This window comes from Erpetoichthys calabaricus, chromosome 7 (genome assembly GCF_900747795.2).
Source record: "Erpetoichthys calabaricus chromosome 7, fErpCal1.3, whole genome shotgun sequence".
Lineage (NCBI taxonomy): Eukaryota > Metazoa > Chordata > Cladistia > Polypteriformes > Polypteridae > Erpetoichthys > Erpetoichthys calabaricus.
The window spans coordinates 15,944,422-15,961,586 of NC_041400.2; the positions used below are offsets into that span (position 1 = coordinate 15,944,422).

General features: G+C 38.4%; 1 protein-coding gene across 1 annotated transcript in view; it reads left to right on the forward strand.

The window, feature by feature from the left end:
* The window catches only part of cntfr (ciliary neurotrophic factor receptor), a 766,412-nt gene that overhangs the window by 633,241 nt on the left and 116,006 nt on the right, over positions 1-17,165 (forward strand). The window contains exons 7-8 of the mRNA XM_028805014.2: positions 4,775-4,941; positions 15,058-15,221. Coding sequence (XP_028660847.1) covers positions 4,775-4,941; positions 15,058-15,221 — 331 coding nt within the window. The remainder of the gene's footprint in view (positions 1-4,774; positions 4,942-15,057; positions 15,222-17,165) is intronic.

Below are 17,165 nucleotides of genomic sequence, written 5' to 3' on the forward strand. Positions count from 1 at the left end.
TTAAATATATATATAAATATCTATTAGGGCTGGGCAAGTTAACACATTATAATCAAATTAATACATTAATTAATTAACGGTGATAATTATTTAATTGCACGTTAACACAGTTTTTGTTATTATTATTATTATTTTGAAAGCCTCAGTCTCAGTAGTGATTGATAGAGATCAGTGATCTTCTTGTTACAGAGCTTTTCAATATGTTTTTGTTAGAAGGAAAGTTAGTTTTGTAGATTTGACGTCGATTCCTTGCATGTGTGTGAGTAGCGAAGAGCAAACAGCTTCTAAAATGGCCTGTGGAGAGATACCAAAGTGAACGCTCAAAGCAAAATAATCCGTGGATGACTTTCTTCGTATTATCGCTGAATCGGACTCTGATTTGTCGAACTCAGATTTTGATGCAAGTGATCTGGAGATGTAGATCGAAAATGAAAGTGAGGTACTGGCATCAGCTGATCGGTCCCTAGCTATCGTGGTACTGAACACGTTCGTGTAGCTGGTGCACCGACGGCAACATTCACCAGGGAGGACAGACACTTACGATGACAGGATGTACAAACCATATTGCGTCTCACAAAGACAGCCAGGTAGCCAGCCCACCGTGCATTCCTGCTGGCCGTCGAGCCGCTGCTGCCGCAAACTGCAAACAGGAGCCATCAGCGGGCAAAACAGGCAGCAACAGACGTTTTATGTTGATTTAGGTGTGAAACCATTGCCTTGTGCGCTTTTCAGAAAACTGAGTTTTTTGGAAAAAATATGAGCCCTCAAAGAGTTGCTACTGAACATACGACTGTTTATGCTGCTCCCTCATAAAAGAAAATGTCTCTGCTGGTATCTGATCAGATAAAAAAAGAAAACAGATTTAGAAATGTTAACTTGTTACTCAGAAGGTGCCTGTTATAATGTTGTGATCGTGGCTCTGGACTCGGAGGGTAACTTGTCTTTCTACAGTATAACAAACTCAATAAAAAATTAATGCCCTGGCAGTGGCAAATAGCTTTGGTTTTATATTTGATTTGATTACATTAATGTTTAAGTTGAGATTTACAAGAAATATTTTAACTGCTACTATGTGAAGGGAATACTAATGTTAAAAAGCACCTTATTTGTTTAAAGTGTTTGCAAACCAAATACACGCAATACACTACTTTAGAGTTCATTAGTGAACGTTGCACATAACAATGTGATTGTTGTGAGTGTCTGTGATTAATTGCGATTAGTAACAGACAATCATGTGATTAATCTTGATTAAAAATTTTAAAGCATAGAATTATTCAACTAAAAATTATATATCGAGCCCATCTGTCTCTCTTAAAACTGTCCAAAATGTTTCCAGGGCAGGATCCAACCTGCGAACGCTGCAACCAAGCTCCTGCCTCACTGGGTCACATGTTCTGGGTCTGCACTAAACTAACATCATTTTGGACAAAAATTTTTAAGTGCCTCTCAGACAGCCTTGGGGTCACAATCCCTCCTAACCCACTAACAGCTGTGTTCGGTGTTCTTCCAGATGGACTTGAATTGGAGAAGGACAAGCAAACTGTGATTGCATTCACTACATTTTTGGCACAGAGACTTATTTTGTTAAATTGGAAGAATCCTAATTCTCCTCTTATAAGTCAGTGGGAAACCGATGTTTTATATTATTTGAAATTGGAAAAAATCACATTTTCAGTTAGAGGATCTGTACAACATTTTTTCAAAACATGGCAGGATTTAATCAATATTATTTTAGAATAAGAGAAATAAATATTATTGCATTTAACTCCCTTCTCTATCTCTTATTTACATATATATTTACTTCTCCCTTTCTTTTGTCTAATGTTGCCTTATTAAAAAGCCTAAAGCAATTTTCCTTTAGCTAAGCTCTCCTTCTCAGGGGTGGGGTTTGATTAGTCTTCAAATTTGTTGGGTTATAAATTGATCTGTTTGTATGGAATGATTACAATGAAAATTAATAAAATAAAAATATTAAAAAAAAAAAAAAAAAATTTAATTGTTGCCCAGTACTAATATACTGTATGTGTATATATATATATATATATATATATATATATATATATATATATATATATATATATATAATTATATATAAAATCCGATGTCTGTCCGTCTGTCCGCTTTTCACGAGTGAACTACTTAATGGATTTAGATCATTTTTTTTCTATAATTTGCTTGAACATTCCGGTCGAGTTTGCAACTTCTGTCATCATGCTAAGTACCAAAGTTCAGTTGTGGTACCGATTTATTCGTGCAAATCCAAGAGAGAGGCTGTGAACTGAGAGGAGGGGAAGCAGGACCTCTTCACTCACACGCCAGCCTCCATTCGAGTTGCTCTACCTCTCGCCACATGTTGGAGAGTACTTTGCCTTCGCTTAGCTAGCGATACCTGTTTGTTTAGCAGACTTTATCATCTACAGATTGTTAAGGAGTAACGTTTGATATTTTTGAGAGAGAGGTCAGAGCTCTGTGTGTTTTACAGTTACAGTTCTCTTCGCAGGAGACTTCTGTCAGACTTTTGCCCGTAATCCCAAGAAACCTATACGTCCTCGCCCTGATAGCAAAACCAAAAATATTGCACATCAAGAGGCCCTCAGATATGAAAGCTATCAATATTAATTTTTTTTTTAATTTTTTTATTGATTTTTAAAGTTTTTTTTTAAAGTTAGCCACGGGGGACAGCTAGTTAGTGTTAAGCCAATGGACCTGAATTTGTTTCACCCAGTTGACCCAAGAAGAGTGGTGTGTAGCGCATATAAAAACTTAAGAGATTTGTAAATAAATAATTTCTTTGAACTTCAGCAGGTCATCTTGATGATGTCTACAGGCCAAAATGTATTGAGTTGCTGCCATGTGATTGGCTAATTAGATATTTGTTTTAACAAGCCGTTGATCAGGTGTACCTAATAAAGTGGCCATTGAAGTGTCTATATAATATATATATATATATTGTAATAAAGGTACTATATTGCGCCCGACCTGGCACAGACTTGACATATAAAATGAAAAGACTTTTATTTTTCTTCAGCTGGAGGGCACATCTTCCCCGTAATCCCTCCTGCCACAACACAGTCTCAAGCACAAATAAACCCCAACAACTCTCTTCCACCACCACTCCTCCACAAGCTTAGTCCTCCTCCTCCTGACTCTGGCCGCCGAGTGGTGGTCTCTGGCTCCCTTTTATCAGGCACCCGGAAGTGCTCCAGGTGGTTGGTTGCTGACATCCAGCTGCACTTCTGGGTGTGGCGAATCCAGTGCCCAAAAGGGTCCAGCCGTTCCTGTTGCAGCACCTCCTGGCAGCGCCTGCGGAACCTCACAGAGCTGCACAGAACTCCAACCCCCATGAAGCCCTGGGGGAGTCTGAGGCACCGTGGCAACCCAGGGGTGCTGCCTTCTAGCGTCCAGGGGAAGATACCGGGCTTCCCACCCTTGTCCCCCTGGCAGATGTCATGAAGGGGCATCCCGGCCAGGCATGGGCCCCGGCCAACTGTCACAGGGGCATTATAAATGCATTATAAATTGTACATTATGGCGTCTTGATGGTGCCATTGTCAATATAACATTACACATAATACCCTACTTTCGAGTAACAACAATCTGCACCGATAAAAACAAAACTAAATAACGAAATTACACCGAGTTAATGTTTAAAAAAGTTAACTTTCTCAGGAAAGACTTCTTCTGAACTTTTGTCTGTGTCAGGCTCAAAATCAGCCAGGTCTTTATCGCTGTCTTTTTGTTCAAAGTGAGTTTTGGTCAACTTGAAGCCATTTTCTGTTTCCGTAAAATAAGCGATAAAGATTCTCAATGAAGCTCTTTGATGCTCTACTACCGTTTTCCGTTAATGCGCACACACGCCCCCAAGCTGTGTCTCATTATGTTCATATTTAGACATCTACGTATCATTGGAGACGTCACAGGTGCTGCCATCCAATGGTATGAGATTTGTGAGTGTGTGACCTATTGAGTCCAGAAATGTGAGGTGGTATCTGCCAAAGGTGGCCCATGCCTCGTCTTATTTGGAGGATATCTCATGATTGATTCATTGTACAATAAGGTGCTTGCACTTGTTTTGATGAGGAGTATCTACTGTAAGTACCGATGTGTCACTTGTAGGTATTTGCTGTTGTTTTGTGAAGTCATATGCGAGCGCACACAAAAAATCAGAAGAATGGTGTAACGCTGCTTGCAGTTTTCAGGCTGCAGCTCACGTTTGCGAGGGTTCATCACATCGGTTGAAATCTATTGATTGAGATCTCTTAATTGACGTACAAAATGGGTATTCCTTAAATAGAATAATTACTATGACTTTTTCAAATATTTTTTGTGACAATTTATGAAACACCACACATATGATTTCAAACCAGATTAAAGGTCAAGTTTAAATATTGCGACAATTTGATTATTAGGAGGGTGAAGTCGACACTCGTCACTTACAAGTGATGTATTGTTTGTGTTGATGGGTGGTATAGTTCACCTGTATGATGTAACAAAACTATTTTTAAATGATCGCTTGGCCCAGTACCGGGCCGCTCAGGGTGTAAAATACATTTTATAAGGAGGCTGTTCTAATTATAATGTTGGATGCCGATACAGAGTCGTGATTTGTACCAATTTTAAATTGACCATTGAATGAATCTTTATAACGTTCCCAAATATCATTAATGGCGTTTTCTGGATCAAAACACTCCACCTACTGCAGATGCCTTTCACTGCCCAGGTACCCCATTCATAAATATCTTAAATATTCTTTTTTTTTTTCCTTCCATTTTAGACACGGACTCCAAGACCTGCAAGTCCAGAAAGATCCCATTCATAAAAACCGATGTCACGTGAAATTGCCTGAAATTTTTTCCAATAACAAATACAGAGTGAACGTCACAGCCACAAACGCTTTGGGCAACGCGTCGGGCTTCTTAGCTTTTGATGAGATTTCCATAGGTAAGTCATCGTGCCTTATAACATGTTTTCTTTCCTTTAAAATGAACTGTAAATGTTTAATAGGATGCCTAAAGTAAAGTAGCTGCATACAGTATGGCCTGACGAATATGACATTGAATATTCTACTCTTCCGTGAGGAGTCCCAGATGTGTACTGTCAACACTCACATTATAATGGAGTCTTGCTGAATGGCTTCAGGCAGGTGATACTTTTTATGATGTACCAGCTTTGACACCAATAATCTCTGTGGTGCTTTTCATGTGGGAGAGCTTTGAGCTCACCTGGTGACCAGTAGGGGGTGTTGCAGAACCCCAAACCCCAGACACAAGTCCCAGGTACTGTGGTTTGCAAGGTTTATTATTATAAATTACCGTACAAAAAGCTATTTTAATAAATGCAATCAAAATTCCAAATTCTTCCCTCTCTCTTTCTTTCTCTTTCTTTCTTTCTTTCTTTCTTTCTTTCTTTCTTTCTTTCTTTCTTTCTTGCTTCTCCTCCACTCCTCAATTCCATCTCACCTGGATGAGATTGAGCGACTTCTTTTATGGAATTAATTATCCCTGCTTTGTTGTGCTTCTATTTGACCTGGAAGTACTTCCTACAGGTCGTATCCTAGCACTGGCTGCCCTATGGAACTCCAGTTCCCAGCATGCCTTGTGGGTGTCCACCCAGGTAATAAAGCACCAGGCATGTCAGGTTAAGTGGCCTTGCCAGGTTGTCTTCCCCTATCCTTCCATCCTGCTGACCTCCCAGCTGGGTAAGGGTATCTTTGGTCTATCGCTGCTAGGAATCCAATGTGCCCACCTGCAAACTGGCAGGCTTTATCAGTCCTCTAGCAAAGGAAGCACCGGCCCTGCTCCAGCGTGCCCAGGATCTATCCTGGCTGGGTCTTCCACAATTGGGCCTTGCCTTGCACAACTCCCAAGGAAGAAGCCCAGTGACATCCCATCTACACACCTAAATTACATTAAGCAGTGCCTCTCAACATAAAGAATCAGCGGTGCTACTTCAAGGTCCTCCCATGTTGCCGAGCTTGTCACCTTGTCACCAACAGTGAGTCCAGCCACTCCTTCGGACTGTAAACTTTTGCTAAGACTATTTTCCACACGTTCTAATAATTTGCAATCACGGTTTCTAATATTCCCTACTGGAAATGAAATGTGATGCCCTAATTTGTTATCCTTAAGCGTCTTTGGTTGTTTTCTTTTTGAAATTACACCACTTTAAGGATAAAACTAAGTAACTTTTTATTATCGCATTAGCCATTTCATTAGACTTGATTTCCGCATTTAATTTATGAATAAGCTCCCTAGACACCTAAATGATTATAAAAAAGACATCTTTTCTGCATTCTCTTTCATGCACATTGTTATACTGAGACAATTTGCACAATAAAGAAAAATGAAGGCATTGTAGTACTTCAAAGAGATCAAAAGCCCTGTTTTATTTAAATTAAAGGCTTTAAACACATTGTCTGTATGTAGCCAGGGCCTTACTAGGAAAACAGCAACTCCTGCCAGCTTGTAGTGTAGATTTTAGTAATAATTATAGCTGATAACATTAAAATGACTCCTGTTCTCTTACTTTTAGTCCTGTTCAATGTCGATATTCAAACATCACTACATACATGAACTGTTACAAGTATTTACAGCATAAATTATGATGAACGCTTTAGATGTTTTACAATTCCAGCTCTAACTGTATTTCGTAATTGCACACGTGCCAAGTGGATCGGGTCAAGTACGCTTACAGTGCGCGTGTCAGATTGGGCAAGTAGCGCTAATTGGGTAGTGACATCCTCATCCAACATGGCTGCTACAACTCTGTGATGTCACACTGGCATTGCACAGCATCATGGGGTGCTGGGAAAAAAAAAACAGTTTGTGTCGGCTGATCGCACTGCAAATTTTCCAGCAAACCCAGTAAATCGCATATTTCACTGATCAACACTAGTCACGACATGACAAGTTTGATTTTGATTTGACATACTTTATTCATTTTAGGGGCAAAATTGTCTTTTTGCTTGAACTTTGGCAGTCAAAGTGCAGGGTCAGCCATTGTACAGGCAGTGCCCCGGAGCAATTTTCTGGTTTAGGGCCTTGCTCAAGTAAGCGCCTAATAAATGATGTGGAGTTTACACATTCACTCTGTGTTTGCTTGTGAATTCCTATTTGTACTCCAGTCTTTCTCCCACATCCTCAAAGACGTACAGGTCCATTTACGTAGAAATTTGGGGTGCACAGTGACGTGGATTCAACCTAACTGCCAAGTACAAGTATGAACCATTTAACAGCCTTAGCGACCACAGCTCCCATAAAGTGGACCAGAGACCTGATCGACTAGCACCCCGTAGCGGATGAATGGACAACTACGGCATGTAGCGACCTGCATACCATGTGGTCAACAGAACACGAATAGGGTCTAACTGCAGACCCCCAGAGCTCTTCTGCATTGGTGAGTCACTCTAATTGTATAGGCCCAAAGACATTTAGTGGATGTGACATTACATGACATATCCACCCAGGCATTTGAGTCCTTCTCATCAAGCCCATTTTAAGGGATACCTTGTGCATTGTTCTCATAAAATAAACTTACATGATGGTTATATAGTTTAAGAATGGCCAACAACTCCAAATTAAATGTTGACCTTTTCACAATATTAAACTTACAGTGTTATCTAAACTACTATATACGTAAGGTATTTTCTTCACTGACATGTGAAAAATTGAGACAAGTGGTACTACGATAAAAAAAAAAAATAACAAGAAATTCAATGTCTTAGATAGATAGATAGATAGATAGATAGATAGATAGATAGATAGATAGATAGATAGATAGATAGATAGATAGATAGATAGATAGATAGATATGAAAGGCACAATATAATAGATAGATCGATAGATAGATATGAAAGGCACTATATAATAGATAGATAGATAGATATGAAAGGCACTATATAATAGATAGATCGATAGATAGATATGAAAGGCACTATATAATAGATAGATCGATAGATAGATAGATATGAAAGGCACTATATAATAGATAGATAGATAGATAGATAGATAGATAGATAGATAGATAGATAGATAGATAGATAGATATGAAAGGCACTATATGATAGATAGATAGATAGATAGATAGATAGATAGATAGATAGATAGATAGATAGATAGATAGATAGATATGAAAGGCACTATATAATAGATAGATTGATATGAAAGGCACTATATAATAGATAGATAGATAGATAGATAGATAGATAGATAGATAGATAGATAGATAGATAGATAGATAGATAGATAGATAGATAGATATGAAAGGCACTATATAATAGATAGATAGATAGATAGATAGATAGATAGATAGATAGATAGATAGATAGATAGATAGATAGATAGATAGATAGATATGAAAGGCACTATATGATAGATAGATAGATAGATAGATATGAAAGGCACTATATGATAGATAGATATGAAAGGCACTATATAATAGATAGATCGATAGATAGATATGAAAGGCACTATATAATAGATAGATAGATAGATATGAAAGGCACTATATAATAGATAGATCGATAGATAGATATGAAAGGCACTATATAATAGATATGAAAGGCACTATATAATAGATAGATAGATAGATAGATATGAAAGGCACTATATGATAGATAGATAGATAGATAGATATGAAAGGCACTATATAATAGATAGATTGATATGAAAGGCACTATATAATAGATATGAAAGGCACTATATAATAGATAGATAGAGAGATAGATAGATATGAAAGGCACTATATAATAGATAGATAGATAGATAGATAGATAGATAGATAGATAGATAGATAGATAGATAGATAGATAGATAGATAGATAGATAGATAGATAGATAGATAGATAGATAGATAAAAAAACATGCAAAAGAAATGTATTTGTCCCCAGCAAGGAAATTTTGCATTTTACAGAAGCTGTTTAAATAAATAAATACACAAGTAAATATATAACTAAGTAAATAAGCAAACAAATAAATATACACACACACTTTGGTCTACACACACTTGAATAACTATAAAGCCAGACACCACGGGCTCACCCATCTGCAGATCTCTGAGTTTACCCCTTAACAGGGATGGCTGGATGGCATTGAAGGTGCTGGAGAAATCAAAACACATCGTCCTCAGAGTGCTGCCAGCTTTGTCCAGGTGAGAATAAGCTTTGTGGAGCAGACAGACAATCACATCCTCCACTCCAGTCTTTGTCCAATAGGGAAACTGCAGTGGGTCCAGGTGGTCTACCACAAGAGGACTCATATGGTCTAGGACCAGCCTCTCAAAGGTCATGATGTGAGACGCAAGTGCCACTGGTCTGTAGTCATTAGGTGGAGAGACTCCTGCCTACTTTGGGCCAGTGTCAGACTGAACCGGTGAGAGAGGACACTACAAAGGTGGTTAGCCCAGGCCTTAAGAACTTGAGGACTGATTCCATCTGGCACCACAGCTTTTCCTGTGTGTAACTTCCTGAGTTGACTCCTTACTTGGTCTTCAATAAAACAGGCGAATATCGAATAGGCGTATCTAGCAGTGGGTGTGTTGTGCATGAGGAGCATCGCGACCTGCAGCCAGGCTCTTCTCAGTGTTTCCGCTATGTAAATTATATCACATAAACACTTAATCGCTTAATGACCAAAGTTGCTTTATAACCACCTGATTGGCACCATATGTGGTTGTTGTTAAGTGGTGCCTACCTGTGTTGCTAGTAGTGGCACTGGAGAGAGATAGGATGTTGCAGGTAAGAGTGAAGTAAGATTTTCATGTACGAACTTCATTGTACTCTGTGCATGTGATTATGAATCTGAACTTGGAGTTGGTCAGGCTCATTAGAAATTCTAAATTGGTCTTGTATGTGTGTGCGCGTGTGTGATTAAGCTCTGTGATCAACTGGTGCCCTGTCCATGGTGGTTTCCTACCCAGTTACTCTTTCCGATGTACAGTACACTCCATGACCCTCAGTTGGATTAAGCAGCTTTGAGATCGTTCTGCTATCTTATGTTTCTAATTAGCAAAGGTTTCCACTTCATTGTCAGGTATTTTATAATCCAATTCTTGTTCTGGGTTTAACAGACAGATAGCGGAAAACGACTAGTGCATTTTTACAAAAAAACTTCTTTAGCAAATAGTGTTTTAATATTTTATTAAAAATACAATTCCCATTAGAATACAGTATATGAACTCCATAAGAGTGATATGTAGACATGGCGTTAGCAGGCGTGAAGGAATGATTTGCATCTGTAAATAAATGGGTGAGAATTGGCCTTCACGGATCTCCTCACGGCACGTGTTGCATTGGGATGTGTTGTAAGAAGAGCACAGACTGGTGAAAATTGCTGTAATAATTATAATTTTCGTTAAAAAATAATTGCTACCTATTTATGCAGACCAGAGCTGCAGAATGCCCCAAGCCATATGCAAATGTGCCTCCAGTTCTGCATGTTAAAATATGTTAAGTAGCCTGTCTGAGCATATTTCCTGTGTCTGCTACCCAAGGGAAAAATCACTTTTGAAGTAATTTATTTTTAAATATCCACTATTTGTTGGTTTTCCCTCACCATCTAAAGAAAAGCTGCCAGGGATGTTAGCCATGCTAAGATTAGCATGGTTTATCTTCATGTCTGAGTCACTTCATATTTGTGGTGTGCTGTCACTGTCTTTTCCAACATACTCAGAGTGCTTATATACAGCATGTATGGGAGAGTGGCACGCTGGCACAATGGTAACCCTCACATCTCCGGAGTTATCTCAGGGGAATCTCATTCCTTACTCTGTGGAGTATTTAGGTGTTCAGCATGTCCTCAGAAGTTCCTCTCTCTTTTTAACATTCTTTCCTTTTAGTTATTCTGGTGTGTAGGTAATAATATAATAATATTCATTTCTTTATATCTTGAGCTGTGGACAACTAAAGTGTAATCTATCTATCTATCTATCTATCTATCTATCTATCTATCTATCTATCTATCTATCTATCTATCTATCTATCTATCTATCTATCTATCTATCGTATAGTGCCTTTCATATCTATCTATCTATCTATCTATCTATCTATCTATCTATCTATCTATCTATCTATCTATCTATCTATCTATCTGTCTGTCTGTCTGTCTGTCTGTCTGTCTGTCTGTCTGTCTGTCTGTCTGTCTGTCTGTCTGTCTGTCTGTCGGTCGGTCGGTCGGTCGTCTGTCTGTCTGTCTGTTGGTCGTCTGTCCTTCCCAGTCCTGTGTCTCAGCCTCTTGGCCATGTGTCCTGCTATTATAAAACCAATCAATAAACTCGGTTTTGTTTTAAGCTAATTTTGAAGCGAGTGGAGGGTCAGGTCAGCACTTACCAGGCCTGGTGTTCAAAACAAATATGAGGGAATGAAAGACTATCATCAGCCTTTTCCTTCTAAACAGATCTTGACTGAAATGTAAACTTGCTCTGCACTTTGTATACAGTATCTGTTTGTTCTAAGCAGCTCAGTGTATCCCATCACATTTACACTAAATACATTTCCAACGGAAACGGCAAATCATGTGGCAGCTAAACGTCTCCCGGAGTGCCGAGTGATATGAAAGAGGACTCAGAGGCTCATCTTTTTACTGTGTAGCTCTTCACAGCTGCACCCCAGCAGCATTTGTTTAAATTAATCACAGAAAAAAAAAAAAAAAAGCGCCCAATGTGTTCTCCCAGGCTTCCTTGACTGAGAGTGTTAGCGTTTACCTGAAACACCTTGGTGCAATTAAATCCAGACAGCGTGCTAGTCATCACAAAGTGCTTCATTGCTGATGGATTGCTTAGCCTTTTTGAAACTCGACAAAATGGAACGTGTTGCCTGACTTTCTGGTCACCGTTGCTCTAAATCAAAATGCTGTGGCTCCAAAGCTAATAACCGCCGTTGACCTTCTCCTCCTCGGTCAGATCAAAACTATTAACCCTGACTTTGAAGATCTTTAATCTCTTCCTCCTCCTTCTCCTCCTCCTCTGGTCTCATGTACTCACCTTCAGACAACATTACCATGCAACATAATTTTATTCACAACAAATAACAAATTGGAGACATTTCTGAATTTAGGAATCATTGGCTTCACTTTTTTTTTTTTTTTTTTAAAGAATGAAAGCAAACTTTATTCATCATTTTTTCTACCCACGTGTCAGAATGAAAATAATTTCCATGCTATCCCTATTGTAGAGGATTCAAATCAAACTCCATGGCTGGATTGATGAATTTCCTACACAGAGCACACTCAGACCCAACACAGACTGTACGTCTCCTACATGCTCATGCTGCAATATTGTAAAACAGCATTCCTTAAACTACGGGTCTCAACCCAAACTGGGTCGTGGACATCTTTGGGTCTGAGCAAGAATTTCATGGCAGATGATACGCCGCCCAGTTTTTAGTACAGCATTGTTCTCAAATTCTCAAAAAAGCCAGGAGAAAATCCAAGCAGTTCATTAGGGACACACCTGCTTTTTTAATCCCACACTTCTCTGCTACAACAAAAAAAAAACTGGCAAGAAATGCTCAGGATATGGATGAAATAGTCGAAAAAATAAACACAGAGATCCAAACCGGGAGAGCAAAACGTGTGTCAAAATCAGACCCAAAATCGTAATTCGATATCAAAGATCAAAATCAAGGAGTTCAGAAACAAAGAAAATCGCCAGAAAATTTACGGAGCGATCCAATCTCAGGTGGCCAGGAAGTGCCCATTGACCTCATGGCAGTGATGTCACCAGAGGTTGCTCACTCCTCTTCCACTCACTTCCTAAGCGACACAATATGGCGGTGGTCGTGAAACAAATGAGCGTCAATACAAGGTGTGAGAATACTTTCAAGAAAGCACGTGTTTTGCACATTTTGAGCATATGACTGGATAACTCAAATATGACACACCTTTCGCCTGCCATTATACAGCACTGCTCACCGCTGCCTTGTGTTCTATCGTAAGACCTTTTTTCTCTCCATTCTGCATAAAAGCATGAGATTAAAAATGTAACACCATTGCTTTCAGAAAAGTTTCAAAACCCATAATAAGAATGGAAAAGATGGAAGAACACAACTTGAGATAGAAAGAAGAGTCACAATGAACTCCTGGATAACAAGTGCTTATTGTAGTAGAATGTGATCAGAGACATGGCCTATAAACAACGGCGCTGACATATCACGCAGACCTTTGGTTTTTATGGTATGAAAAACTCAAAAAATATTCCAAACGACACCACCAACCTTCATGTAACGTTCGAAATAATCAAACTGAGATGACTGACAGGCAAAGATACATATAAGAAAGCGGAGGCTTTTGGAGGGAGGGGTGATGATGGGAATGTCATGGACAAGCATGTGAGTTCAAGGAATGGCGGCGCTAGTCTGAAATATCCAGATGAAAATAGCGTGTGCGACACAAGGATATGACAAGATCTCATAATTACAGGATAATATCTCACTATTATCAGAATAGCTCTTATCTCATATTCACGAGATCTTATTTCATAATTACAACATGCTGTGAGATCTTATCTTGTAAGTTTGAGATAAAAAGCCATAATTATGAGATTCTTATCTTGTAATTACAAGACATTGTCTTGTAATTATGAAATACTAAGTCATAATTATGAGATCCTCATTTCATAATCATGAAATATTAAGTTACAATTACACGATTCTTATTTTGTAATTACAAGATCTTGTGTTGTAATTATGAGATACTAAGTCATAATTACGAGATGCTTATTTCATAATCATGAGATGTTAAGTCATTATTATGAGATTCTTATCTTATAAATATACGATACTAAGTCATAATTATGAGATCCTTGTTTCATAATCATGAGATACTAAACCATAATTACATGATCCTTATTTCATAACTATGAGATAGTAAATCATAAATATGAGATCCTCATTTCATGAGATACTAGGTCATAATTATGAGGTCCTTGTCTTGTAAATATAAGATACTAAGTCATAAATACGAGAGCCTTGCTTCATAATCACAAGATACTAAGTCATCATCATGAGGAAACAGCCCCAGTATTTTTTTTTGGTAAATTCAATTATTAGATACTAGGTCATAATTACAAGATCCTCGTTTCATAATCATGAGATACTAAGTCATTATTATGAGATGCTCAAGTCATCACAAGGAGATCCTTATCTCACAATTATAATTACGAGATCCTTATCTTGCAATTTTAAGATACTAAGTTATAATCCCCAGTATTTTTTTTTTTTTTTTGGCAAATGCAATTAGGACATACTAAGTCATAATTATGAGATTTTTATCTTACAATTATAAGACACTAAGTCAAAAATTATGAGATCCTCATGTCATAATCATGAGATACTAAGTCATTACTACAAGATCCTTATCTTGTAAATATAAGATACTAAGTCATAAATACGAGATCCTCATGTCATAATTATGAGATACTGAGTCATTATTACAAGAAAACACACCCCAGTATTTTTTTTTGGTGACTCCAATTATGTGATACATGGTCATAGTTAAGAGATATTTATTTTGTACATATAAGATACTAGGTAATATTTGTAAGATCCTTATTTCATATTTATGAGATACTAACTGAAAATTATGAGAAAATATGCCTTGTTTTTTTCACGTTGGTGAATGCAATATGCTTCTGCACAAGGTAAATAAATTGCATTGATTAATTCATTTTGGATTGCATTATTTCTTATCTGGTGTCATGAGTTAGGTGATTAGGTTAAGTAACCATTTATATATTCTTTCAAAAATCATCATATCCTTGCCCCACACACACAATAAAGAATTCTGTTCTTTCAGCTTTATTAAAGTTTACAATAAGAGTGATTTACCTCAGGAGTCTATTCTGTTTTCAATGCTAATTATTGTTTGCGTTCCATTTTTCCTTTTTAGTAATATTTACATGAGAAATATGAATAGAATGTTTTGAATGAAGTCTGATATTAGAAAATACAAATACACTTCAGGCGCTTTCCATGCTATCAATATCTAACCTTTAAAAGCAGTAATACCTCTAATTCAAATGCATGCAGTTAAGGGAATTCTGATTTTCTGATTTTCTTCTTCACAGTGAAGCCAGATCCTCCAGAAAAGGTTGTAGCCAATCCCATTCCCGGCAATCCTCGTAAACTGGAAGTTACATGGAATAGTCCTTCAACATGGCCAGATGTTGAAACTTTCCCACTTAAGTACTTTCTGAGATACAGGCCATTAATTCTGGATACATGGCAGCATGTAAGTACGATTTCATGTCTATTAATGTGTAAGTGTGCTGAAAAATGAATATCTAAGAGGAGATGGGTAGCCATTTAACCAAGGCCGTCTAATGTTTTGCCTGTAAAGCTAATGACCAACAACACCATTATTTATTTATAGAGAACAATGTTATGGGCCATGGGCCACCAGAGGTTTATTTATCTGGGATTCAGCTTTGTGGAGTTTTTGTTTTCCTCTAATCTTCCTAGCAGATCCTCCCGAGCTCGGGTAAATTTGGATGGGAAGTGTCTGTAAACTGCCATTTTTGAGTATCTGGGTTTTGGCTGGGACACTCAAGGACAATGAGAGACCCCACCTGGGCAATTTTGGCTGTGTGTTTTGCCTCATTGTCATGCTGAAAGTTGAACCATCGTGTTCATCCTTTCCTCAGTTCTGAGCAGTCTCCCTGTCCCTGCTGCTGTGAAGAACCCCAATAGTATTATGCTGTCACCACCATGCTTCACTGTAGGGATTGCATTAAGCACGTGATGAGCAGTGCCTGGTCTTTGTCAGACATAGTTCTTGGAGTTCTGCCTGAAGAGTTACATTTTTGTCTTGTTAGACTAGGGAATGTTTTTCCTCATGCTCATGGCAAACTCCAAGCAGGAGTAGGCCGAGTGGTAGTGGTTAAGTAGTGGTTAAGGCATTGGACTTCAAACCCTGAGGTTGTGAGTATAAAATCCCGCTACTGACACTGTGTGACCATACAGTTAGGTCCATAAATATTTGGACAGAGACAACTTTTTTCTCATTTTGGTTCTGTACATTACCACAATGAATTTTAAATGAAACAACTCGGATGCAGTTGAAGTGCAGACTTTCAGCTTTAATTCAGTGGGGCGAACAAAACGATTGCATAAAAATGTGAGGCAACTAAAGCATTTTGTTAACACAATCCCTTCATTTCAGGGGCTCAAAAGTAATTGAACAAATTAAATAACTGGAAATAAAATGTTCATTTCTAATACTTGGTTGAAAACCTTTTGCTGGCAATGACAGCCTGAAGTCCTGAACTCATGGACATCACCAGATGTTGGGTTTCCTCCTTTTTAATACTCTGCCAGGCCTTTACTGCAGCGGCTTTCAGTTGCTGTTTGTTTGTGGGCCTTTCTGTCTGAAGTTTAGTCTTCAACAAGTGAAATGCCTGCTCAATTGGGTTAAGATCAGGTGACTGACTTGGCCATTCAATAATTTTCCACTTCTTTGCTTTAATAAACTCCTGGGCTGCTTTGGCTGTATGTTTTGGGTCATTGTCCATCTGTATCATGAAAAGCCGCCCAATCAATTTGACTGCATTTAGCTGGATTTGAGCAGACAGTATGTCTCTGAACACCTCAGAATTCATTCGGCTGCTTCTGTCCTGTGTCACATCATCAATAAACACTAGTGTCCCAGTGCTACTGGCAGCCATGCACGCCCAAGCCATCACACTGCCTCCACCGTGTTTTACAGATGATGTGCTATGCTTTGTATAATGAGCTGTTCCACGCCTTCTCCATACTTTTTTCTTGCCATCATTCTGGTAGAGGTTGATCTTGGTTTCATCTGTCCAAAGAATGTTTTTCCAGAACTGTGCTGGCTTTTTTAGATGTTCTTTAGCAAAGTCCAATCTAGCCTTTCTATTCTTGAGGCTTATGAGTGGCTTGCACCTTGCAGTACACCCTCTGTATTTACTTTCATGCAGTCTTCTCTTTATGGTAGACTTGGATATCGATACGCCTACCCCCTGGAGAGTGTTGTTCACTTGGTTGGCTGTTGTGAAGGGTTTTCTCTTCACCATGTAAATGATTCTGCGATCATCCACCACTGTTGTCTTCCGTGGACGTCCAGGTCTTTTTGGGTTGCTGAGTTCACCAGTGCTTGCTTTTTTTCTCAGGATGTACCAAACTGTAGATTTTGCCACTCGTAATATTGTAGCAATTT